The sequence below is a fragment of the Varanus komodoensis genome, unplaced genomic scaffold, assembly GCF_004798865.1.
Source record: "Varanus komodoensis strain SLA01 unplaced genomic scaffold, ASM479886v1 scaffold55, whole genome shotgun sequence".
Lineage (NCBI taxonomy): Eukaryota > Metazoa > Chordata > Lepidosauria > Squamata > Varanidae > Varanus > Varanus komodoensis.
Window position 1 is genome coordinate 5,259,646 of NW_025336157.1, and position 26,533 is coordinate 5,286,178.

Sequence of the window (26,533 nt, forward strand, 5' to 3'; positions counted from 1 at the left end):
CCCAACGCAGACGCAGGCAACTCTATTTGGTCTACAGCTTTTGCACTCCCTGATACTGCCTGTATTGGCTGCAGCCTATCAGAGTGGGTGACAAACAACATCTAGCAGGCAGCCCAAAATAAGTGCATCTTTGGAAACCCTGCAAGCCCCCCTTTCTAGCACAGGGCTGTAAGGGCCAGAGGCACTTTCTTGTTTCTCCTCCTCATTTAAACGGAAAGCTATTGGACGACTCATCCCTCTTTTTCTTTTTGCTTAGGCTGAGGCAGAAGTGGCGTCCCTTAACCGCCGCATCCAGCTGGTAGAGGAGGAGTTGGACCGGGCCCAGGAGCGCCTTGCTACCGCCTTGCAGAAGCTGGAGGAAGCTGAGAAAGCCGCGGACGAGAGTGAGAGGTGTGTGCGTTCACAAGAGACGTCTGCCGAACTCAGACCAAGTAGCAAGCCTGGTGTGGCCCTGTGTGGCCCTGTGGCGTGTGGGAGCAGGGAGCACGGCTCCAGCGCCCCTTTTGCCACAGGTGTTAGTCAGTGTTGCTCCTTCCAGCCACCCTGGATGTATGTTTGTCCTGGCTCTTGATCACTGGGGGAAATCATCTCTTCCCTGGCATGTAGTGGCTCAGGCCTGGCAGCCCAGTCTGACCCTCCGTGGGTCCCTGTCCGTTGCTGCAGAGTTACTGAAAAGGCCTGCCCCCTTTCACCTCCATCACTCGTGGATATTGGATTTCAAAAGGCCGAAATTCCTCCCCTTCTGGCAGGAGGAACTTCGGGCGACAGTGCGTCACAATGTCTTGCATTTTGAGCCCTGCCCACTCTACCCTCTGCCCAGCTCACGCCTTGAGTGCACCTCCTGAAAGTTTTTCTGTAATGCAGTTCAGCCCTTTGGCTGAAAGAGGACTGGCACTGCTCCCCTGCCTTCATCAGTTAGGCCAGGCTCTGGCTGCCCCATGGATTTCACGGCTCATTGGGAAAGTGGGCTCCATTCTCCCAGCCGAATCCCCGTATGCTAACCATGGAACGACCAGCTCATCCGCTGCCCATGGACCCTGCGAAAACATTGACGCCGTACCTCGCTGCCCAGCGGTTCTTTCCTCATCCAGCCTTCTGGTGCCCTGGCAGAACTTGGCCCAGCCTCCCATCAGCCCAGCCGGCAGGACCAAAGCTCAGGTTGTCAGGCTGAGGAAGCTGACTCTGTGTAGCATGGCTTTAGTTAGTGGTATACAATCAGTCCCTTTCCCTGCCTCCTTGGGCTCTCCTTGTTGCTCAGCGCCCTTGGGCGATCGTGTGTGTTCATCCCCCCCTCGCTCTTTCTCTGCACAGGGGCATGAAAGTAATTGAGAACCGAGCTCTGAAGGATGAAGAGAAGATGGAGCTGCAAGAGATCCAGCTCAAGGAGGCCAAACACATTGCTGAAGAGGCCGACAGGAAGTATGAGGAGGTGAGGCGCTCTGGGGTGGTAGTTAGCCTGGCTGCTGCTTCTCGGTGTTCCGTAGGCAACAAGAGAGAAAATGGCGTCGTGGTCATTCCTGCAACCTTCAGTCCAGGCTCCCTGCCATCTTTTTGAGTGGATTGAACGAAGGAGGACGCTAGGCACGAGGCCACTCTCTAGTTGTTCTGAATTTCAGTGCCCGGCAGCCCCTGCCAGCAGTTCAGGAACACTGGGAGCTGAAGACTCAGCTTGCTGGGAGTGAACCTTCTGCTCGCCCCCGGAGGCAGAACTGGCCCTGGGCCTCAGGCTGGCCTTGCAAGCCCTTACTGCCACCTGAACAGATGGTGGCAGCTGCTTGCATGTGCCTGGTGCTGTGTTGAGAGTGCAGGCGTGCTCCCCACCCCCCACGTTCTTGCAGCCGTGCGGATTGTCTCGACACTCCTCTTGTTTGTCCCCAGGTTGCCCGGAAGCTGGTCATCATTGAAGGGGATCTGGAGCGTACAGAGGAGAGGGCTGAGCTGGCAGAGTCGTGAGTGCCTCTTACCTTTGAGCTGCTTTTCCTTTGCACGATGCATCCTCGCCGCATGGAAGCTAACACAAACAGCTTGGCTTGCACCCTGTTAGACGAGGCCTGAAGCGTTGGGGGCGGCGGGGGGGGGGGGCGGACAGCCTCGGGGCTGGAGGGAATCACGGCTGGCCCTCGAGGCTCCGTGCCCTCCATTGGCCTCTTTCATGCTGGGAGGGAGCAGGAGCCGAGGCATGGAGCACACCCACTTCCGGAGCGGCACGAGTGCTCCTGCAGCTTTCTTCGGCTGATGCCCCCTCACCAGTCCCTGGAAGGCCTTGGGGTGGGGGCTGCCCTACCCACGAACCCACTGAAATCCCCAGATAAGGAAGAGCAGGTGGGGCTTGTGGCACTTTTGCGCATTCTGGAGTGGGCCTGGTCAGGGTGCCAGCCAGCCAGGTCCTCCTCCCGAGGTACTCCATTGCCAATCCCCCTGCCCCACATCCCCCACCCCGCCCTACAAGTCGATGCTTATCCCATGCCCACTGGATCTCTTAGTATGCCCCTTTAGGATGCCTTCTTTCTGTAGTTCTGCAGCGGTTGGGGGTTCTGCCACCATGCCTACTCATTCCTCCCTGGTTTGTGGCTGGTGCTATTTTGGATCCCTCACGCAGCTGACGTGGAGCAATGATCGCTTAACAACTGCCGTGCGTTTGGGGGCAGTAGTCACAAATGCCAAGTGCCAGGTCCTTCCCTTTTAGAGAACGGAAGTGGGACGCTGGCATCCCAAGGATGACTTCAAGGAGAAAGGTGGCAGGATAACTGGGAGTCTGTAAACTTCCGAACATGCGTCTTGCCTAGCGAGGGAGTAGATAGAATTACTATCGAATGCCTTCTCTAAGAATAATGAAATATGGGGGCAGAGGATGTTGTGAAGCTGAAGGCATATTCGATGCCACAACTACAGAGCGGTTTCAGCTGTTCCCTCTTCCTCTGGACAGCTCCACATGCACACAGATCTAGCAGTCTCTTAGTTCTTGGCACCCTGGAACTGCGCAATAAAGCAGTTGACTGCTTAGACTGGGCCACGAGGCGATTCTCCCAAGCCAGCCTTTCCCAGCCTGCTGCCTTCTAGCTTTCTTTGAGCACAGTTCCCATTATTCCCAGCCAGGATAATGGTTGGGAATTGGGCGGGGCAGTCGAGCGCGTCTGGAGAGCATGGGCTGTGGAGGTGCTTGGTGTTCTCTGCCCTTGATTGTACACCAGCCCTCCCAGTTTCCTCTGCCTCCCCATCACCCACCACTTGCTGGGGTGCTTACCTCCTCCCGGAGCAAGCTGCTCTGGTGCCTCTTTCTTAGTTGGGGCTGGTGTGTGCTAGGCATCCCGGGAGCTGACCCCCTCTGGTTCTCCGGGTGTTGTGGGAGGTGGTGCATGGTTACTGCCCCTCTGCAGCTCAGCTGTCTGGCTTGAGAAATGGAGGAATTAGTCAAGCTCAGTTTCTGGGCAAGCCCAGAGACAGCAAATAGCCTCCCCTGCGGGGTTTGACAAGCTCCGCATGACAAATGTAGAACCACTTGCTGCAGAGGCTCCCAATTAAAAGCGCTTTCTGTCAGTCAGGAATGCCAAAACTCACCCCAGGCAAAGCAGATTCCTCGCCACAAAAAGAGCCCTACTTTATCACCTTTGCATCATCTCACTTGCTTGACTATTTTCGGCGGGGAGGATATGAGTCAGGCACCCAGAGCTTCAACGAGCTCCCTTTTGCCTGAGCACCTCTGCGGCTTACAGGGTAGGAACTAGGTTTCCATGAAGAGTGACAACAGCTAAACAGGAAAACATGCATTCGCTCACACTGTGCCTTGCTGAGTGTTCTTGCATGCACCTCTGTGTTCGCACACAGTCTTGGCGTAGCGAGGTGGGAAAGGAAGAGAGCCGGCGTGGCCCCTGGTAGGATTGGCTCTAAGGTGGTGGCCCACATTCCTCTCCCTTGTGGAAGGTCCCCCCCCACCACACCCACACCCACACACACACACACACACACACACACACAACACCACTCCTTGCATTTCCTCACCCAGCCGCCGTCAGCAAGCTGGGGCCCTCTGGACGAGCCAGGCTGGCTCCGCTTTGGTTTGCGGTCCTTCGCATCCGGCGGGCACCAGGTTGGGGAGAGCCAGTTGAGAGAGGCATTTGCGGGGGGCTGGGCCGCACTCCTGCTCTTCACCACCACTCTTCCGGGCCTTGTGTAACGGGGTCCCAAACCTCCCACGTGGCATGCTGCCCGTCCGAGCCGCGCTCCTTGCCTCGCACCATAAACCGCTTTCCGCCCCCCCCCCACCAAGCATGTGTGTTGTGACACTCTTGTTTTTTTGTTTCTCCCTTCTCTTCCCCCACCCCTCCCCTTTTTATGGCTTTGCTTTGTGTGTCTTTGTTGCTGCTGCTCCTTTTGGCCCCCCCGCCCAACCCGTGCCTGTCGACGCGGTCATCCTAACAGCCGTTGCCGAGAGCTGGACGAGCAGATCCGGTTGATGGACCAAAACCTGAAGTTCTTTGCTCAGGCTGAAGAAAAGGTACTAACCCCTCCCCCCCACTCCCTTGAGCAACCCTATTCTGGATCCCCCTCTCCCGCCCTTCTCCTGCTGCCTCAAACGCTCTGCTTGTTCTGTTCTCCTTCGCCTTTCAACCGAGTTTGACGTGCTTTCCGCTGAGCAGCTGGCTTCCGCTCGGCAAAGCAGCCGTGTCCAAAATGGCCACGAGGCCGAAGCAGTTCTGTGCAAGGCTGGGCCAGGTGGTGCCGAGGCAGCTCCCATCTCTTGGGCCGTTGCTGCAGCATTTGCAGGCTTTGTAGTCCGGGCTGCGTCTGAAACCTGCAGGGCAGTTCTCCTTGGAACCTGCCAGAACCCCTTGGAAGGCAGGCCTCACCTAGGCCTGTGTGTTACGAGCCTCGAGCCCCGGCACTTCTCCTGCCGACCCCGCCAAGCATGGCGGACTTGGCCTCGGTGCTTTGGTGAGCATGCCGCAGCGGTTCCGACATCAGTTGCGTATGTGGTTAGAGCCCCTGGCACACAACTTCCTGTTTGTGGGCCGCGTTATCAACAGCGCATAATGACTTGACTTAAAACTGGGGAGTTGCTAGGAATCATATAAAGTTGGAAAAGCCAAGCAGACCAGCAAGCAAGCGACCGTTTACAGACACACTGCACACTTGACTAGGAAATAAGCTCAGTAGAAATGAACTGTAGGAGTGTGTCGCAAGTGAACTTTGAAATTAGATGGGTGTATGGTTGAAATATCACACGCCTGTGATGTAGTCTTAGGTGAAAATTCTTCCGATAATCTTTCCTTTCACACACACATGCTTCTGCCCTTGGCAGAGTAATGTTTCACACGTGAAACATCCAAATTAAACAACCACCAAGAAAACGCCTTTTGGCAACCTGTTTAAAGGAGGGGTGGATAAAAGAACGGCTTTAATGCAGGGCTGGGGGGCGACATGCCGCCCTCCAGATTCAGCATCCCCTTTGGCTGATTTGTCTAGAGCCGACGGGGAGTTTGGTTTAGCATCAAGACCCCTCTGCAAGAAATACATCCAGGCCACTCACTGGCAAGCACAAGCTGTCTGGCCCTAGGCAAAGCTGGGGGTGGGGGAGAATCTTCCCACCTCTGACATAGGGGACCAAGTGACCTGACGTCCCGTCAGCTAAAACCCATCACCAGCACCCCAAATTAAAATGTCTCAAAAGCCATCTGCTGAGCTCTCCAGGGCCAGCAAGCTTGTCCCTCTCCACTGGTGGGAACTTCCATCAGTCCCAGCCAGCACAGCCGGTGGCCGGGGATTTGAGGGAGTTGCCACGCAAAATAGCTAGAAGGCACTCTGGTGCTGATGCCCCCCAGGTTTCTGCACCGTATAAGTTTCCCAGTACTCAGAAGCCCTCGTGAGACTGAACCTCCACGCTGTCGGACTACAGCGCCTGCAAGGTGCTGGGGCTCGGTCGGCACTTTTTGCCCGGGTCCAGGAGACACCTCCTGTCCTGCAGGAGGGGAAGCAGTTGCTGGCCTTGCAGGCCCACCTCCTGGAGCTCCCCGCAGTCTTCCCCTGATCCAAGGATTCACTCTTCTCTCTTTTTCTCTCCTGTCCTCTTTCTCCCTCCCTGACCCTTTCCCATCCACTGTCCCTTGACTGCTTTTTCCTCCTCCGCAAAACACTTGGCAGTAAGTGTTCAGAGCTGGAAGAGGAGCTGAAGAATGTCACCAACAATCTCAAGTCCCTTGAAGCTCAGGCTGAGAAGGTAGGGTGGCGCTCTCTTGCCCCACCAGCGCAGCTGGAGGGTAAACCCGAGGGGCACGGCATGTGCTGCGGTGCTGTCCAGTGGGGCCCTCTGAGCTGCTGCGGAGGCGGCGGCCTGTGCTTGCTGGGTCTGTGCACAGAGGCGGCCAAAGGCCTCCTTCCAGTCCTGCCTGTCAGCCTCTCAAAGGACCGCAGACGGTGCTGCCAGAGGGGACCTCCAGTGGTAGCGCAGACTGCCAGACGCTTTGTCGGGTCAGACTGGAGGGTTGTCCTTCACAGGGACGATCTGGCCGCCTCAACACGGCCTGGTTTGCCACGTTGGCCATTTCCAGCAACCGTGATGCCGAAATGGGTTCCTCAGCCCATGTCACGGACCCTGTTTAGCTGCCCTGTGTAATGGCCATTCACAGCCCTCCCTGCCTGCCTCTTTGCCTAATTCAACTTTGGGGGCGCCAGCTGGACCGCAGCTCACACCACCCCTCTGACCCCCGGCTGGTGGTCTCTCAGTGCCTGAGGGGGGAGCCAAGGCTGGGAAACTTTGACCCAGTCTTCCAGCTGGCATTTTTCCAGAGCTGTCTCAACCCCTAGCCATGATGACCTCCTTGTGGCAGCGACTTCTAAAAGTCAAACTCTGCTTTGTGTCGGGGCCATGCTTCCCTTAAATCTGCCTCACATTGACCGCCAATCAGTTGCTTGGGATGAAACCAGCATTGCTGCTGTCGCACGAGGATTTCCACTCTGCTTCCTCCAAACATGATAAAACTTCTAGCACCATCTTCCCCAACCAGGATGTGTTGGACTATTGGCCAGCTTGGCTGGGGCTGAAGTTGAAAGCATTCGTGAGCTCCACGGGTAGGAAGGTGGCCAAGGGGTTCTTGGGCCACCAGGACCTAATCTCAGGCGTGTTCGAATGCGCCAGCTGGGTGGGGGGCACTGACCTGGGCTGCCCTGGAACTGCTCAGCTCTTCGGGGTGCCCAGGCAAACGCACCTCTGCGCACCTGGTATTCCCTCAGATGAAATTGGAAATTGCTGACCCAACGGCTGTTTCTGTTCCACCTTTTGCTCCAAGGGGAATCATACTTGGTATAGATAAAAATGCATTCTGTGTTAAAACCTGGAAGTAACTCAATCCTGGACCTGGTGGCGGGAAAGGGTCAAAAGAGCAGCACAAGAACCTCCTGCTGATTAGGCAAGCCAGTGAGAAGAGGCTTCTGAGTGGCTGTTTCGAGGGGGCTTTTCTGCAGCCCACGGGCTGTGACCAAGGCCGTCTGCCCGACCGGGGGGAGGCCCTCTCTCCATTTGGCTTGTGCCCTGTGTGCAGGAACTGCACTGGCGGATTGCACCAGGGAGGGTCTGTGGCCCCGGGTGGGGCATTGGCACGGGCCCAAAGGCCAGCCGCTGGAATGTTGGTTAAAGGAGGGCCAGGGCGCCGTGACTGGCAGGGCTCTTTGCCTCCTGGACTGCGGAGAGTGGCTTCTTGTGAAGAGGGGGTGGGGTTGATTTTGCTTTTCCTCCCTGTGAGGCAAGTTGGGCTGACAGGTTTTCTGGTCCCACTTTCCCCGTCAAGGAAGGATGTGACCTTCCGTCCCCCTGGTGCAAATGCAAACACTCCAGGCATCACGCCAGGCTTTTCCCAAGAGCGTGTCCTCAAGATGAGTTGGATTGCCATGTCCATCATCCCAGACACTGGGCTGTTTCTCCAGATGTTTTTTTAGGAATTTCCCGGAATCTCTGGTTCTTGGTCATGTTGGCTAGGGCTGATGGGAGTTGCAGCCCTGAATGTGTGGAGGGCCCCATTTGGAGGTTTGACAAGGCAGCCACAAGACTAGTTTTTTTTTAAAAGCACTCCAGTACCGCAATTACACAGTCTGCTTTTAAGATTTGCAAACCCCGTGGGGACTGGAAGGTGACGGATGGTTTCTGACCACCAAATCCTAAGTGTATCTTCTCTCCCTCCAGTATTCTCAAAAAGAAGACAAGTATGAAGAGGAGATCAAGATCTTGACCGACAAACTCAAGGAGGTGAGTGATGAAAATGGTTTCCAGAAGAGTCAAGCTGGCGGGTAGGTGGCATTTCCCAAGCCTGCCTGCGGCAACCCAGATTCAGGCTGGACATCAGGAAGAATATCCTCACTGTCAGAGCAAAAGGACAGTGGAACCAGCTGCCTGGAGAGGTGGGGGGCTCTCCCACACTGGAGGCATTCAAGGCGAAACTGGGCAGCCCTGAGTGGGGCGGTGTAACATGGTGTCCTGCAACAGCAGGGGGTTGGACTGGATGGCCTTCAGGGCCTCTTCGGCCCTACTATGATTTTATGACCAGCATGAAAAAAGCAATGGCAATGGTTTAAAGAAAGGATGGGCAGACCAGCCTGGGGAGGGAGGGGGTGCGGTTTCCTGGGTTCTGGACTAGATCCCAGGTTTGCTGCCTGGAGCCTCCTGCAGAGTGAAACAGCGGATCGTCACCTGGAACTGAGGAAGAGATGGCCGTCAAGCACATTCTTGGCTTTTCGGAACTGGTACTAGGCACTGTCCTTCCATGTAGCAATCCACTCTAGTGTTATCCTTTCGCTGCCCCAACTTGGTGCATTGCTGCAGTCTGGCACAGTGTGGGAGGAACCAACATTCTTGCTGATACTAGTGAATTGATCAAAATCCCACAAAACCATGAACCTGCAGTGTCATGTGCTGAAAGCGGCGCCAAAAAATAACACTAGGACATAACAATAAGGAAGTGATAACTGTCCACACAGCTATATGCTCTGCTGTGCTTCCGGGGCATACACGAATCAAGAGAGAAGGCTTGAGATGTCTGAATTTCTGAACTGATGAGTAGCAAAAGCTGTAAAGGTTCACAGGTAAATTCTAAGCTGTATTCCACCCAGTCTGGCTTAAAAGTCCCTCCAGAATCATGCCAAGAGTCCTTTACCAGGAGTAGTCTTTGCCCATAGTGGGTTTGGCCTCCTTTCTTAACTGACAACAGCCCTCCCTCCTGTCACAGGCCGAGACCCGTGCCGAGTTTGCCGAGAGATCGGTAGCCAAACTGGAGAAGACCATTGATGACTTGGAAGGTAGGTTCAACCCAGTAGTCGGCGGGGCAGCGCTGCATCGGTGCCAGAACACAACAACTCCGGGCAGTTATATTTTGCTGCCGGGATAAGAGGCTCTTAGTATCATTTGCTGGGAAGCGTGAGCAGGAGGGTGCTCGGGGGTCCCCACTGGGTTTCAGGTTGGCCACTCTTGCACTGGAACACTGAGCCTCGCATGCGCAACTATTTGTATATTCCCAGGATCAATACTAATGTGTTTTAATTGGCTCTCTGAATAGAAGTCGAACAGATAGTTCGGATGACTGGCTCAGTGTCTCGTGTGCTGTGTCTGAGTGAGCAGCTCGGATCGTTTTGCCCGACTCTTTGCGACCCCGTGGACCCCAACATGGGCCCCTCCTGTCCTTCACTGCTTCCTGGAGTTCGCCCAAAATCATGTTCATTGCATCAGTGACCCCATCCGGCCACCTCATTCTCTGCCGTCCCCTTCTTCTTTTGCCTCCAATCTTTCCCAGCATCAGGGTCTTTTCCAATGAGTCTGTCCTTCTCATTAGGTGGCCAAATAGCTTCCCCAGTAGCTTACACTTACTGAAGGCAAAAGAGAACTTTAGCCAGGGTTCATTTTCTCAGAACTGCTCTCCTTTTTACCGCACGACTGACACATGTGGTCAATTATACAAAGCACAAAACAAAATTATTAGAGCGATCTTGCAGCCTTTCTTTGCTTTAATGGAACTGAAGTTTAAAATGGCTCTCTTGGAAAATTAAAAAACACAGTGGGGATACTGCAAATCAAGTAAGCAGGACTGGCATGGGCAAAGTTAGGTTTTGAGGAAGCGCTCCTCTCTGGAGAAGAGCAGGGAGGAACCCCCCTTCCATTCTGTGCCTTGGAAGCCCAAATGCAAAAGACCAGCATCATAAAATGTGGCCTTAAGATAACCAGGAGCTGCATGGGCTTGCCTTTACGATGCAGGACAAACTTCTCGGGGTATGGAAGAGGCTGCTGATAAGGCAAGCATAGGTGTTTGTTCATGGTGTGCCCAGCCCCGTCTAGGAATCCCTCAGCCGCTCCGGCTGCACTCCTGTACCTGTAAGAAGTTGCTGGGTGCGGTCTTGTCATTGCTGGCCAGCCCTCCATGTGTTCTGGAGAAGCAACACGTCCTTGTTCGAGACTTGTTCAAATAACTCATGGAGGGAGAGAGTGTGCGAGTCCTAAATGTTTTAATAAATAAAGAAAAATAAAGCTGAAATGTCAAACATGTTCGAAGTTCCAGACTGCACAGAGCAGAATAAGTTTAACTCCAAAGCTTGATTTCTCTGGCTTGGATCCAAAGAGAAGTTAATTTGCAGTTCCTGAATTGCTATTTCCGCCCTCTTCCCCATCTCCCTTGTACAGCTACCTGCAATCCCTTTTCCAAAAACACTTTCAGGAAGGTGCAGGGGATGGGCCTGGAGGCTCCTTTGGGATGGCATGTCAGGGATTGCTGGGAGGTGGTCTGGGAAATTGTCCTTCGAGGCACGTCTTCCTGCGTTAGGATCCAAGTGCGTGTCTTTGTCTCACTGGAATTGATTCTTGCCGTTGTGCATTTTTTAAAGTAATCAGAATCTCCTTGTATGTCAGTTTGGCTAATATTTGCATTTCTGTACTTTCCAACGGCCAAATGCATGCCAAAGAGGACAGATTAGCCTTGAGTGTCACAGACGTTTAAAACAGAATAAATGCTGAAGTACAGCTGGTGTGCCCAACCGAAGGCAAGGGTTGAGATAAAAATGAGTAAAAAGTTGTAGTCATAATTGGATGACTTCATAGGTCATTAAAAAACACTGTCATGATTTGAGTGTCGGGCAGAGGCTCAGGGGATCTGGGTTCTAGACATACGTGATCGTATATGCAAGTTTAGCATCTCTTGCTGTAAGGACTCCAGTTTCTTTTTAAGTTTGACCTGAAACTGGAACAAGAGAACAGCTGAAGGAAATTGTAATTTTAAAAGCAGTGAGTGAACAAGATGCCCTTGATCTCACAAATTCCTTAAGGTTGGGTCAGAGCGAGAGCCAGAAAGCTGTGTTTTTGTTGCCTTCCATGTGAAAAGTCTGCTTCGCAAAGATACTAGGTTTTCCCCAGCCACTGAACTCTTGGGACAAAAGCTCTACCCACTGCCAAAAGAAGCTCTTGGTCTATTTCTAACATAATGATGCAATCCTTCACCATTCCCAGGGGTGGTGGGGTGACGCATGGATTTCTTTTTAAGGATGCTCGCATCCTTCTCCTCCTCCTCGGAAGTCGCTCAGCAAATGCACTCAGGGTTGGGAGTTTCCTTGCGGTTGTGCCTCTGATCCTGAAGCATGTGTGTCTGACCACGTTCTTTCCTCCCTTTCCATCACTGGTGTCTCCTGCTGCTGGACGCTCGGTTCTCCTGGTTGCTCCCACCTTATTTTTAGATGAACTGTATGCCCAGAAACTGAAGTACAAAGCCATTAGCGAGGAACTGGACCACGCCCTCAATGACATGACTTCCATGTAAATACCACTGCTTGGACCAACAGGGTGGCGCCATGCGTGCGTGCGTGTGTCTGTGTGCGCACACTTGTCTGTCAGCCCCGCTTGAGCGTGCCTTGCGTGTTGCAGCAAGCAGTGGGGTGGGGAGTGGGGCTCCGCCGCAGCCGTGCTAAGATGCTGCGGTGATTTGGCTTGATGGCTTTGTCAGGGCGGCCCTCGCGTGACCTGGGCTTTCTGCACTCCTTGCTAATGCAAAGGAAAGCTCTTAATATAATGGAGAGCCTTGTGTGGTTTAATTTTTTTTTTTTTTTTTTTTTGTGCATGTGCCGCCAGATTTCCCTGCCAAGGGAGCCTGACTTGGAAACTGTTCCTCTTACTAACGCGTGTGTCCCTGCTTTTCCCCTCGATCGGCAAGTTTGCCACAAACCCCAGAGTTGGTGGCCTGATCAGAGCCGCCCCCCAGACAGACCACTGTGTGTCAAGTCTGTGGGCCGAGCACTGTCCCGCAGAAGGCACCTTTCCTGTCTCGGCCACTTGGGTCATGAACTGTGTCTCGCTCTGCATGGGGCAAAAGCACTTGGAGATGCCATGCAGTGGCTGCTGTATAGAGGAGAGCCCACAGCCCGGCTTCAGCCTGCCCCGCTGGGCTCCATCTCACCCATGTCCCCACTTGAACAGACGAAGGAAGGCCTGGCCTTTGGACCAGGGCATACCCTTTCCTGAATCAGCAGCAGGAATTCAGTCATCGTCGTTCAGGAGCTGAAATAGCGCTCTTCCACCCTCCCCTGCCCCGTCTCTGGGCAGGATGGGCTATGATTCCCCGCACTGGCCACTGAGGTGTATTCTGTATTCCCTGCACCTTTTCTTCCTCTCTGCATCGGGTTTTGTTGCCTTTGACCTCCTTTGGCTTTCTGTGTTGCTTCTGGGGGGCACATACCCCTGTCGTTCTACTGAATGGCATGCAGTGGGAGAGAAATGAAGGTCCTTCCCACTTGAGCCGGCCACAGCCATCGTGTGCATTTGCGCGTGTTTTGTCAGGTTTTGTGTGCGGTGTGTGCGCATTTTGGGAGAGCTGTTTGGTCTGAAGCGTTTGTGGGGTAAGGGGGAGTCGAACCCTTTCTAAAAAGAAACAACAACCCAGTTCTGGCTTGATATAACCTGCTGCTTCTTGCGCTCGCTCTGGTTTGTGGATTTGACTTTGGACTCACTCATCCATGACCTCTTTGCCCCCTAACCATGGAATGCGTCCCACCCCACCATGCCTGGAAGAGCTGTCAGTCTTGCTTTCTATTTTCTTTCCTTGCCCATTGCTCCCCCAGCTCTGCTTTCTCCACTGAAGAGCCGTAGGGATTCCTTATATTGGTGTTTTCTTCTTCTCTTGCATACAGATAAAACTTGTGATTCCAAAGCTCCACTTAGTGGATCTTCCTGCAGCTTTTGGGGGATTTTTATTTTTATTTTCCTTTTGGTGGGGGAAATCTCATCGCTGCCCTCTTCTCCACCCACCCTCCGTTTCTCCTGTTGGCCTGGCCGGAGCTCCTGCGCCTCGCTGCCCCACAGGCAAAGGCAGCTGTGGGAACGAGCATCCTCCGTGTGCTGGGGCGTGCGTGACCTTGCAAGCTGCCGGATTCTCTCCCCCACATCCCTCTCAAACAAAGCAGTCTTTGTGACTTCCGATGTGCCAGATTCCGCTGGAGTGGCTCCGGGAGGGTGCTGGGTTTTCCCATCCGCGTAGTCGATCCCAGAGCCTCTCCTGCCCTTTGCCTGCTTGCAGCGGGAGGGCGGCAGGAGGTGCAGCCGGGATCGGCATGTGTCCTGGAGATGGGGCTGCTGTGGCGACTGTCACATCGTGTTGTTTTCGTGAAGAGATTTGTGCGACTGTTGGCAGAATGTAATATAGACACCATGCACTAAATGCTGCACTGGGTTTGAGTCCCTCTTTTTTTCGTTCTTCGCCCCAACTCCAAACATAAAACATCTTTGGGTAGTTGTTCTCCGTGGTTGGCAAAAGGTACATGTGACACACGTGTGTATATCCAGCAGTGCCTCCAAGTGTCTTGAGCGTTGTCTGTACAGGCATGTATAAGAGCATCGTGTCACCAAGGAGCAAAGGCAACATGGTCTCAGAACAGGCAATACTTAGTCTAAACACGGTCCCCGGTAGCTGTTGCGCACACAGGGCGTCTGTTTACCCCGTCCTCACCCAACATGCTGCCCTCCGTATTCTTTGACTACACGTCCCAGCATTCCTGCACATTGCGCATGCTGACTGGGAGAAATGGGGTGGGGGGAGCATCGTTCGAACACTCGAGAAGGCTGGACTTCACAGTGTCCTTGTCCAGGCATAGGGGAAACTCTGGGGTAGGTGGGATGCGAGTTGGTGGGAAGACGGACCACGTGGCTGGAATCTCTCGCTTTGCCCCTTTAGAATTGACGGCAGGGTGGGGAGTAGAGCGATGAAGCAAAAGGGAGCTATTCCAACAATGCACAATCAAGCATAATACATGGCGGCAGAAACTGTGTCCGTCACGTGCAGTTTGCCTCTCTGGAAGAGGCTGCATCTCAGAGTGGGGATTAGGCTCCTTGGTCAGAGGCCGCGTACCCCTGAGCCGTCCCTTACTCGCCTGGGGACAGTCGGCATTTGGCACATGAGCTTCCGAGGGGCCCACCTGGCTGACTGCTGGTCTTGGAAGCCCAGTAATTGCACAGGATGGGTCTCCGGCCTGATTAGGAAGGCGCAGTTCTGTTGTAAAGTGATGTCAAGTTGGGGTATGAAATCAATCTTGTGTGAAGCAAGCATCTCAAACCTTGACCCCAACTGTGGCGCATCTGGGGTTCCCATGCCCTTTCCCTTCACCTCAGAGCAAGGCAGGGAGCAGAAGCCCAGGGAGGTGGGGTAATCCAGCCCTTCAGCGGCTGCAGTCCAGCTCTATGGGGTTCCCCCAGTAGCCCGGACCTCTTTTTCCCCCATCCACCAATCATTTGGAGTTCGCAGACTTGGGTACAACTCTCCTGCCTCAATTGTCAATGTTTGAAATACTGCTCTGAAGGCACTGGTTACTGGCTCAAAGAGCTGTAAGCTAAAATATGGCCATATTTGGGGGGGCCTCCTCTTTTGCTTTGGCCCCACCCTCCTTTGGAACATGGGCCCCCAGAGTCTCTACAAAACAGTTTGGCCGTTGGCCCAAAACAGGTTGAACATTCAGGTCCAGCCCTGCACCCCGTGTGTGTCTGCTGTGCTTGTGAGGTGCCGAGGGCTAATCTGTACTAGTGTCCCTTGGCCTTTTAAGGTGGACCATCCTTGAAAACAGGTGTGTGACTTTACTGGGGCCAGACATTTGAAACAGGCCTTTCTTGAGTTCCTGCATCATTTCTGCCACGCCGCCCCTGTTATTTTTGAATAAGGACGTTTGCTCCTGTAAGAAATCGTAGAGCAGTGTGTTGGTTCTGTTGGACTTAATACTTTACAGTATTTGAAATGCTGCCCATAGCAGAGGTCTCTGGTCGACTTAGGACAATAAGATATTAAATTACAACAAGAGCTATACAAAACCCAAGGAAGGAGAATGCAGTTATAAACTCAAGCCACAGAAAATGAGTGTAACACAATTCCTGAGCTTCATTTTAAGTCACTGAAGACCTGGGATATTTTTTTTTTCAACAAACCCAAAAGACCTCAAATTAGGTTGCAAAGTCAGAAGAAGGGAATCATGCCACAGCTAGGGTGCTACCACAGAAAACACTTGTCTCCTCACCGGGCACTGTGCCACTGCAAACTTTTTTTCTCTCCCTCCCCATGCATTCCCCGCATGGTCTTTCTCACTGGATCACAATACATTTGTGCACACTCTCAAACTGTATTACTCTTTTTTTAAAAAAAGGGGAAGGGTTGGGCAGCAAGAAAGCGATCTGCGAAAACACACTGGTGCTTGCAGCTGCCGTTTGCCTGGCCCAGACTGCATTTGCTCCATAAGGGCTGTGTTCCTACCCCCCATTCAAAGATTCTTGAGCACTCTGTGGACTTTAAAAGGCAGCGAGAGTCATGGCCCTTCAGCTGATAACTGGATGGACAGGATGTTGAAGGAAGCAGGAAGGAGGAGGCCACCAAAGGAGTGGATTTGGCAATCGGTTCTTTCACACAGTAGCCATGGGATGGTCTGATCTGGACAGGTGGGCCTCTCGCCGCCTTTCCGTAACAGACAGCTGGCTAGCTGCATCTAGAATTCCTCCACGTGTGGAAGCACCCCCACCCTCCCCAGGTCATTGGTTCCCTGTGTGCACATCCAGTGTAAAAGCACTTTGGAGTCCCTGGGCTAATGAGTGCATTTGCACAGCCTCCAGGCAACTGGAAGCGAGAGTGAGTCATGCTTCTGGCGTGGAGGGATGAGGCTGCCGCTATAGCTGGCAGAGAGATCCAGGCCGATCTCCCCTAAGCCGCCGTCTTTGTCTTCCTGGGAGGCATGAGCTAAGGAAGGGGATTGGGGAAGGCCCTGTAGCTCAGCAGGAGAGCCAATGCCTCAAACGGTGCAGAAGATTCCCAGCATCTCCAGGCAGGACTGAAAAAACTGCAGACAGTCCTGGGCCATCTGCACATTCCTGATTCTTAAACGAAGCAAAACATGCACCCATGTGTGCTGGTCAAATTCAGCAGGTGCAGCTTCTTCTAGCACGGAGGGATCCATGTTGTACCTGCTAGCCATACAGCTAACGGATAAAAACAGATAAAACAGATAAAAAGATGAGGTATCTCAGGAAAAAGAGGCTTTAGCATGGCTGGATACACAGGTTCAGACTTGGAAGATCCAAGCACACAAAATCCGCCTGTTCACTTCTGTAATCAAGCCATTTAAGACCTCAGGTTGTTTCTGTCCTGTTTACGAAGAAACAGAAATATTACCTGAAAAGAAACCTAAGAAGCCCTGGGCTTGGTCGTCTACTTTTGTTTGCCTAAAAAAACAAAAGAAACCCCTCAGCCTTCAGTGGACATAAGATGGCAGCCAGGAGAGCTTGATGGAAATATCCCCTCCATGGGCAGCTGCTGTGAACAAGGCAGAATTCATGTGGCGCTTAACTGTTTATTACTTTCTATGGCGCTTGATCTGCTCCCAAGCCATCTAGATAGCGTATGACAATTTAAATCAATAAAACTGCAGCAGCACAAACAACAGTAAAAAGGTATCTTCTTAAAAGGCAACATGTTTTAAAGAGTTAAACAGGAGGAAAAAATCTTGACGTCCTTGCCAGCCAAGATAGCAGGCCCCAGTCGTCGTTTCTGTGGCAGTGCATTGTGGGAGCAATATCGGAGGATGGCCGTTCACATGGGCCTCTGGGTCACAGAGCCCTGAGAAAAGCATTTCCCGCACATCAAAACACATAGGCAGATTCCTTAGCGAAGTCAGTGAAATGCCATGCCAAGAGTTTGTGCAAGTTGTTAGCCAAGATGGGCAAGGGGTGCTTACTGCATTTTGCAAAGACGTGGTCCTTTCCTGCCTTCCCTTTTGGAGCTGCTTGCCGGTGGCGCTGGTTCTGTTGGCGCATCTGTACCTTGGGCATAGTTCCCTGGTTCTCCACTGCTTTCCTCCCACAGTGTTTTTCCCTTGGACAAAAGGCAAGTGGTTGGAGCTCAGATGGCTGAAATGTCGTGCAGCTGGAGCAAATGCACGCCATGGAAAGCCGCCTGCCACCCAAAGCAGTCTGTGGGTCCATCTGATGCAGTTCTGTCTGCAGCAAGGATGAGCGGCATAATCTAGAACATCTGGAAGGCGCCACGTAATCGCTGAGCCCTTGCCTGGGATTTAGGTGTGTTTTGGCCCGCAGTAGCCGGAGGAAGCTGGGTTGCCGCCTCCTGGCCTGTGCGGGCTAGAAGTAGCTTTCCAGGCTTTCCGGCAAGAGATTGTTTCAAGCACCACCTGGAGATGCTGCAGGCTGAACCCAGGTCCACCTGCCACCAACCTACAGCCGTTCCCAGCCCAAATGGATCCTGCTGCCATGCGACGCTTACACATCTTGAGCAAAGTTAAGTTTAGCTGAAGGGCCCCATCTCTTTGGAGGACATTCCACAGACTGGGACAGGAGAGGACTACCCGGAAGTCTCCAGCGAGCTGCCTGTGGACATCTCGGGGTGTCTGCTCGGCACCCCAAAATAATTGCAATTACTTCTTAAGATACTTGATGTAAAAGACTGGCACGCTTCTAGTGTCATCTGTATTGGGATTCAAAGGGATAGTTTTCTGCCACAGGCTGCCCCATCTTTTCACCGAGTTTCTCAGTATGTGACGTTTATGCTAGCCTCACCAGGTTGCCTTCTGGGAAATGGATGCCCGGTGACCAGCTAGATCACTGAAGCAGTCATTTTATCAACGAGCTGCCCCTCAGTCACCATTTTGTGAGAGCAGCCATGCTGCAGATCTCCAAGCCTGCCTCACTGACGCGGAACGGTCCCAAACCCGTGGCACAGTCGGCCTGTGAGCAGGCACAGCCTGGTGTCAGGACAGTGGGGCGGGGGGACGACCCGCCACGTGGCTGAGCATAGGCTTTGCTACCAGCTGAAGGGCATCCTTGCCCCAAGGCCAGCAAGAGCTGTGGCCAGGAGGCTGGATGGGCAGGTGCTTGAACAGGGCTGCTGTGTTGGCAGAAGGCCCCACCTGGAGCTAGGAGAGGCGGCGTCTTCCCGCTGGATGCCAGGGCACTGCGCACTTCCTGTTTCCAAAACACGGACAGGAGGTGAAAGCTGTAGGTGGCTTCCCTGCCTCTCTGTGGGTTTCTGCTGCTTTCGCCTGAAGCAGATGGTCTGGCCGCTGCTCAACTCATGGCAGGGACTTCAGCAGCACAGGTCTGTCTGGGAAGAGATTTTTGGACAGCGACTGCGGAAGCAGCCAGCTTGGCTAGGGGGCTGATGCCAAAGGCAGCGTTCTGCCTATCGGGCAGTGAGGGGCCTGGTACTCTCCTGGTCGGTGCCTTCTTGGAAGCCTCGCTTGTCGAGTTCTTGGCCAGATGAGGGACCACTTCACAAGCCGGAACAAGCCAGCTTCTGGAGTCTGGGGGAGGTTTCGCGCTTTCCACGAAAGAGAAGTTTGCCCTCTCTTTCCACGGAAGGGTGTGGTGTCACTGGATCTGCTTCCCGGGCATCTCGTAACTTTAGAGAAGAGGTAAGGAACCCTCTCTGTCCTCCACAGCCGCATGCCTTGACTAATCCGCAGGCCTTAATCCTGTTCGCAGGGGGCCACTTCTGCTTCTCGGCAGTTTCGAAACAAGCATCCTCTTTCTCCCCAGTTAACGGTAGTCATCACCATTCTGCCCCCCCCCCCCACTCTTGTCCCAGCCTCTTCCTTCCAAAAGTACCTTTTTGCCTGATTGCATCTGGGTTGTCATGTGTAGCAGAGGCAGGAGGAGTCCCATCTTGGGTACCAGACTAACCTTCCCTTTTTTTCTTTCTCTCTCTCTCTCTCTCTCTCTCATTTTTCCTCCCCTAATCTCCTCCTCCTCCTCTTCCTTCCTCTTGCCGCTGCAGAGCGTCTGTACAGCCAGCTTGAGAAAAACCGTCTGCTCGCTAATGAGCTGAAGTTAACGCTGCATGATCTGTGTGACTGAGAACGGGGTCTGCTAATGCTGTTTAAAACACGCTAATCCCTGTGCTGGGGTGGCCTGCCAGACCCGAGCCGAATCCGGAGCACGCTCTCTCTCTTAAGACTGGCTGACTTTAGGGCAGTCGATTGCCATTTAATTGGCGCACTTGACGCTTATCCTTCTTAATGTACTTATTTTCTAAGCTTTTTAAGAACAACAACCCATATTAATCACCGCCTGTTCCCTGTACCAGAGACTACTAGCACTTGTTAAAAAAGAAGGGGTGGGGGGGGAAGGAGGGAGAAATGGACGTGGGTCCCCACCTGTAGTAGCCTTCCGAGGACAGAAGCCCTGGGTCGCAGTAGCGTCGTAGCTGCTTCCGTTTGGTGGTGATGGGGTGCTGGTTCTAGAGTTCCCGCTCGGCAAACCGCTGTAGCCGCTTCTGTCCAACCCCCTTTTTACGGTATCTCTTTTAAGCAGTGTCTTCTCTACCTGGACTTTGACTCCTCCTCATTTTCTGTAGGCTCCTGTTGCATGGATTGGCTGACCTGTTACTTTTAACCTACACACAAGTATCTACTTGGGTTCCTTGTGTTAATAAAACCACTGGCCCGCTCAGTATGTGCCTGAGGTGTCCTTCCCACCTGTCCCGTTCTTTGTGATTTTCTTTAAAAAAACCAAAAAACAAACCCTGGTTGCTCTCCGGTGGGCAGAGGAGGGGAGCTTGGTCTGCGGAGGAGCGTGGGTAGGTATCAACCGCTGGGATCGCATCATCTGGACCGAGGGGGTGCCCTGCTGCTACGCCAACAGCGACTGGAGCCGTCCGTGCACATGAGCTGGAAGCAATCGGATGCTGTCAGCCGTGTAGGAAGCATGTTTTTCCTTCATGACAACCCCTTTAGCGCTTGGTGGAAGCCTGTTCCCACGCTGGCCATCCTGGGAGCTCACCAAGCTCGGCTCGAGAATTGGTCTGCCGCTTGAGCTTTCCATCCCATGCACATCCAGCTTCTTAGAACAGCGGGAGCAGCCATTCTTGGCGACGTGGAAGCTTGCTTGATGGACTTCTAGTTGTTTCGTGCTCTTTTTCCCCCACACACGCACACGGAATGTGACGAGCAGCATCCCGCTTTGCTCCGGGACTTGTGTTCTGGGCACACAGGAGAACTGTCGTCGGCCCTCCGTCAGTGTCTGAATCCGCCTTCCCCAACCGAGATCTTGCATGCTGGGCTGCAGTGCCTCTCGCGCCGAGTCCTTGGCCAGGGATGGGGAGAAATACAGCCCACCCCATCCAGGGGGTGCCAGGTTGGGGGAGGCTGGTCTGAGCGGACCATTCCGTTTGTGTGTCGTTTTTCCCTTGCACCCAGGCCCAGCTTTTCAATGGGTGCATCTGGGTGTCTGTAAAGCATCTGTAGACCAGCTCAAACAGATGTAGCATTTTAGAGAGCTTGGGGGCCCGTGCATGTGATTTGGGGATGGGGCTTGGAGCTGCCTGTTTATCGCAAGGCTGAGAAGCCCTTTAGAGACTGACGCAGCGGCGACTCCCATGAAACAGGACAGACACTTGAGCAGGGCTGCACCGACAGGCTGGCATGTGGACACACATGCTGCGCGTGAGTTTTCGTATGTGGCATGCCAAGGGCTTCCCCCTGAAGGGAAGAGGGAAACTGCATTTAGAACTAGGGCACTGGATCTAGAATTAGATTCTTCATTATCTTGGCTTTCAAAACAACAGCAAGCCGAAAGAAGCCCTCAAAACTTCTAGCCTTAATCATGCCTAAAGAGGATCGGTCGTACCTGTTGCAAACTTGAACACAGGCAGGCTGCACAATCGCAGCTGATGTGGAACCTGTGAGTTTATTCAGAAGGATGTCCTTTGTGCCGTGGGACTTAACCCAAGGCAAGCAGGCAGGCACTTGTCTGTGGTATAAGATGGTTAGCATTTCAGGGCTTCTAAGCCTAACACTGTTCCTTGCCATTCTCTGCAGTTTGCTAAATCAGGAGTTGGGCAGGGACACACAAAAATGAGAAGTGAAGCTGTGTGCATAACTTGGACAGGTTGCAGGATGAAAGGTTTTTCTGAGGTGGAATTTAGAGTGACTGGTGCAGGGTCTGAGCGTCTGGCCGCCGTGTGGCCGGACAGAGAGGCATCAAGTGCATCAGTTGTAGCACAGAAGGTGGAAAGACCCAGGTTTTAGCCCGAGGGGCATGACCCACACACACAGCGAACTGAAACGTCATCGTGGCTGCGTGGCTGCCAGAAGCACTGCATCGCTCAGGAGTGCACTGCTGGGGCAGAGGGAGCATGGGGCTGAGGCCTGGGGGCCCTCCTCATTTGGGCCTGGGGGGCTGGATTAACCCTCTCGGCTCTCTTCCTTGCAGATAAACTCAAGTGCACCAAAGAGGAGCATCTTTGCACGCAACGGATGCTGGACCAGACTCTGCTCGACCTGAACGACATGTAGGAGGCTCTCCCCGCAGCTGGTCAGCCTGCCTCGCCCTGGCTCCATCGCACCTGCAGCCACTTGGAAGAGCAACTCTCTGCTGGCGCCAGCGCTGTCCTTAGAAAAGAAAAGAAAAAAGAAAGAAAAGAATTGATCTCTATCCCTGGAAAAGGGGGAGAAAGGTCAAAGGTTAACATTCCAACTTTTGTTGCCAATTTAACCAAAAGTCTCTGCCAATTCTCCTGTCTCTCTTTCTCTCTTTGCCCCCCACCCTCCATGATGGGCCCTCAGACTGGGCCAGGTCACCAGCAGCGCCATTAAGGGAACACCTGCATGCAACACAATACCATTTTGGGGAGGGTACATCCAAGGTGTTCACTTCTTTGCAGTTATTGTGGGGTGGTGTGTGGTCTCTCTCTCCCCCGCCCTTTCTGGTAACGGTCCTTCTGAACATTGCACGATTCCACAATTCACAACCTGTGGGGTTTTAAGAGTTGCAGTTTAACACTGCCATCCTGTCCGCACTCTTGCATTTGCCACCGTTTTCTGGGGAGGATGCAACTTCCATGCAGCCAGCCCCGTGGCCTGCGGGACAGTCATAAATGTCCTAGCTCGGGCCTTCAGAACAAAAATCCCCATGGAACCTGCTTGGGGAGCTCACCTCAGCACAAAACTCGACCCGCTTCAACTTCCTCTCACTTGCTTCCAGCAAGGGATGAAGCTTTTGTTCCTTTGCCAAAAAAGAAGGTGCAGTCCTCTCTCTCTCTCTCTCTTCCTCTCTTGTGGTTTTTATAACTATTTCTACTTTGGGGAAACAACTTGAAGACATGTATCAGGTTTATAAAGTGATCCATTTTCTCCACGCTTTCTTAACCGTTGGCTTTGAGCACCTAGGCTTTCTTCTCTCTTCTCCTCCCTCTGCAAGTTTTCACATGTGGATACTAAGGAAGACTGGGGGCTCCCCAGTCTGTCCTCCTATAACCATGAAATCCCTCCCCAGCTGGTCTTGGCTTGTTCTGTGCTTAGTAAAGCTTTTGTAGCTTCTGTGTGTGGGTGCTTGTGAAGACAGCGGGGGGGGGGGGGGGGTCTTTGTCACTGGGCTTTTCTGGACAAAGGGGGTTCCCTCCCTGGTTCTGGCAAGGAGCCTGCTGTACTGTCTTAAACAGAAACTGGATATCAGTCACCATGATGCTTTCTACTCTTCTGAAACTTGATCTGCCAAGGTGTGTGCTTCCCCCCGCCTTGCATGCCTCTGTGTAACGCTTGCTGGGCCTTGAAGGAGGAAGTGTGGCCACAGTGGCTTTTAGGGGCCGATGTGGAGAAATGAGGAAACCATATCAAGTGTTTTGATACTAAAAAAAGAAAAAAACCAAACAAACTTTTGTCTTTTATTGTCTTTTTTTAATAATAAACAGAAGCATTCCCTCCACTGCTCATCTTGTTGTTTTTCTTTTAACAAGGGCTGAAACCCTGTCTATTGTTATATACGTGGGACCTGTAACGCAACACCCACCTGAGTTTCTGTTTGTGGCCTCCCACCATGGAGAGGTTTCCGTATAGATTTTTCAACAAGCCTCCCTCTTGTGCAAGGGTGTTTGGATGCATAAGCAGCTGAACTTGCCCTAAAGGAGGAAAACCAAGGGAAGTGTTTACATGTGTATATAATGTTGTAAAATATATAATGCAGATGCTTTTTATTAGCTCATGTATAAATTCTATGCTAGGTTGGTTCATCAGTTACGAAATCATCAATCTTTTTTCAGACAACATACAGAAGAGAATAAGGCAGGTACTGACTTGTATTATGTTCAGGGGATAGGGACACTGCTCTGGGAGGGAAGAATAAAAATTACAGCCCAGGCAGGCTGCTGGAGGTGTGTGTTGCTGGCTTAGCTTTTCAAAGCAGCCAGGTGGCATTCAGCAAACAGCTTTGCTTCTATTTCCCCAGTCCTTTCTAATAGGACTCTTGTGAACGAATATAATTAGATATACTTACAGTGGGTGGATGTGCAGTAAGGAGGGTTTAGCTGTCCTTTGGGAAATACTGGCCTAGGCAACAGCAACCTTTCAAGGCCTTGAACGTGTGTGTACTGTTAAGCGTGGAGGAGCAGTGCTCTGGTGTCTGGTGCATCTCCTGTAATGAGGTTTTAGGATGGTGCCTGTACCAATCTCCCTGTGGAAGTTGCAAGAAGACTTTACTCCTATGCTTTCCAGATGCTTACAGAAATGTTGCATGTATATCTTGATAAAGAAAGATGCACAATGAAAGCCAGAAGGAAGTACTATCCAATGCCAATGTCTGAAAAGCTGCTGTAAAAGAATGCCCTAGCATGTAGGAAGAGAAACCCACAATATTTTGCCTTATGCAGCAGGGTCAACTCTGCAAGGGAGAGCTGCTTGTGGTAAGGTAAAAAGATAGCCTGGCTTTCACTGGATTACTTAAAAACAATTGCCACTATATCCTCCTAAATTGAAAATAAAATATTACTGGCAATGCAAGGCACAGGTCTCTAGCCAGGATGGCTTGCTGAAGTGATATTAAAGACCTCACTCAATCGAAGGCAGGAACATTGATGGAAGACCGCTTTGCAAATGGAATGCGTGTTCGCCCTGCGCAACGCTACACGTGTGGCTCAACGTGGGAATGACGGTTAAGAGTCCTTCCTGCACCAGGATTCTAACCAATGCCTCACCCGCACAGTTTGCGCATGCGTGGAGCCCAGCGCGAAAGGAGCATGCGCGCATCAGTTGCAGATGCTCGACGAGTGTAGCCGCGCATGCCCAGCGAGACGCATTCGAGGCGGGGGGGGGGGAGGAATGCGTACATGCGCAGAAAGAACGGAGGGCGAAGGAAAGGCCAGCGCGTTTAGACGAACCGCCCTGAACGGCGCACGCGCAGTACAACGCTATGCGCGCGGCAAAGCGGGAAAGCAAGCCTGCTCGCCACCGCCATTTTATTGCGCCCTGTCTTCGACGATGGCGTGCTGCCTTCGGACGCGACCGGCTCGTCTCCTCCTCATCTCGGTGTTTCTGGCGGAACTGGTCGGCGCCTACAAGCTGAACGTGCCGAAGGTGTTGCTGCCCTTCAGTCGGGAGAAGCAGGTCCCTTTCGTGCTGGGCGCTGAGGGCGGCTGCTACTCCTGGTGAGGGGGGGGCCGCCGTTGGGCGCGGGTGAGCCCTGATTGGGCAGGGGGCGGGGCTTATTGGGGTATGAATGCAGCGTGTGCGTGCGTCTCGGTGACGTCACGGAGGGGTGGGGCTTGGGTGGTGGTGACTCCTCTTCCAAAAAAAAAATAATAAAAAGAGAAACCCCCATCGAAGTTAATTTTAAAATTTGCTAGCCGATTCTGCTATTTTTAAAAAGGGCCCCCCAAGGCTCCGCACAAACAAAATCTAAATAATCAGCCCTTATTGAAAAATGCATCATTAAAACATCCGGTTCCTCCACGTATTGAAATACTGAATTCACTGTAATATAGGTGTTAGCACAGTTTTGCTTTTCCTTGAAGTAGATCAGATTGGTGTGTGTGATGCTTTCCTGTCAGCCACGCCTCGCAACTTGCAAGTTATCCTTGCAACTACCAAGTAAGTTAAATTAAGCTAAGGTGAAGCTCTCAGTGGGGATTCAAACTTGGGGCTCTGGTACAATATTCCACCCGCTCCAGTATGCTAGTTTCCAGTGGGAGGCAGGAATTCAGTAGGTGAAGCTTCCCCACCAAATTTAACTGACGAAGAGGAACAGCTGAAGAAGACTGGCAGTCCTAGAACTCGAGAGGAATCCTCTGTTTTCTGTAAGACTGTGTTTTTCAATGTATGGCTTTGGCTTTTGCTGTATGGCTATCTGTATCAGGATTAAACTCCATAGCCCAGTGGAGCCTCCAAGTCCAGATGCTGGAGACAATTAACCAGATTGTTGGCTTATTATTGGGAATCATTACACATTTACCTCTCCCTCTTTTTTCTCAGGACAGAATACCTGGTCTCCCCATTCAGAGCAAGCATTGCAGGGTAGACTAGGCTGAAAGGGGCAGACTGAGGTACAAGCAGTTAAACGGTTTCTGAGGTTGAGTCCTAGGCTAACTCCCTAGCCCAGGGCCCTCTGGATGCGTCAGACTCCAACTCTCATTGCCAGCCAGCATGGCTGTGGGGGTGATGGGAGTTGCAGCCCAGTGATGGGAGCTGAGTTGGGGAGAGTGGTTCTAACCACTGTGCCACATCCTTGCCTACTTGACGTGCAGCTCCTGTTCCGGCACCTCAGAGCAGCAAGTGGCCTCAGCTCACAGAAGAGACCTTTGTAATAGCGATGGTGTTAATAGCAGAGCAAGAGTTGTTGTTGTTATTGTTGTTATTATTATTATTATTAGAACATTTCTATGCCACCCCTTGCCGAAGCCTCGGGGCGGCTTACAATTAGGTAGTGAGGCGGCCACCTTCTGTGGCAGGTGCTGGGGGCTGAGGAGGTGCTGGAGGACGGAGCTGTATGTGAACTTCACAACCTGTGCTGCTCCCTCTGAGCTCTCCTGCCGTTCCAGCTGCGGTGGGGGCAGCCAGCACCAACGCAGTACAAGTCAGCCGCTAGACTGCGCCAGTTTTGGATATGGAATGCGGGGAGGTTGCTGTTTCTTTGTTTCCTTTGGGCAGCAAAATGTTTAGGCTGTCTTTGAGCAGAGTGGCAGTGGCAATAATAATAATAATAATAATAATAATAATAATAATAATAGATGGATATGCCTTTTTGCCAAAGCAGTCAAGGTGGAAATGATGGATTACA

At 52.5% G+C, this 26,533-nt stretch overlaps 2 protein-coding genes across 16 annotated transcripts in view; both read left to right on the forward strand.

The window, feature by feature from the left end:
• Positions 1–23,191, forward strand: part of LOC123032519 (tropomyosin alpha-3 chain) — a 37,769-nt gene extending 14,578 nt beyond the window's left edge. Inside the window, exons 2-9 of one of the 9 annotated variants that reach the window (XM_044448444.1) lie at positions 257–390; positions 1,312–1,429; positions 1,879–1,949; positions 6,139–6,214; positions 8,174–8,236; positions 9,213–9,282; positions 11,698–11,776; positions 21,701–23,191. In XM_044448444.1, coding sequence (XP_044304379.1) covers positions 257–390; positions 1,312–1,429; positions 1,879–1,949; positions 6,139–6,214; positions 8,174–8,236; positions 9,213–9,282; positions 11,698–11,776; positions 21,701–21,704 — 615 coding nt within the window. In that variant the 3' untranslated portion in view covers positions 21,705–23,191. Of the gene's footprint in view, positions 1–256; positions 391–1,311; positions 1,430–1,878; positions 1,950–4,419; positions 4,496–6,138; positions 6,215–8,173; positions 8,237–9,212; positions 9,283–11,697; positions 11,781–13,143; positions 13,671–19,265; positions 19,552–21,700 lie in introns of those variants that run through there. The other 8 variants (XM_044448440.1, XM_044448439.1, XM_044448443.1 and 5 more) reach the window with 8 other exon arrangements.
• Positions 23,192–24,640: 1,449 nt separating this feature from the next.
• Positions 24,641–26,533, forward strand: part of NUP210L (nucleoporin 210 like) — a 35,490-nt gene continuing 33,597 nt past the window's right edge. For 3 of the 7 annotated variants that reach the window (XM_044448417.1, XM_044448416.1, XM_044448418.1), the window contains exon 1: positions 24,642–24,905. In XM_044448417.1, the coding sequence (XP_044304352.1) occupies positions 24,739–24,905 (167 nt within the window). In that variant the 5' untranslated portion in view covers positions 24,642–24,738. Of the gene's footprint in view, positions 24,934–26,533 lie in introns of all 7 variants that reach the window. The other 4 variants (XM_044448420.1, XM_044448415.1, XM_044448424.1 and 1 more) reach the window with 4 other exon arrangements.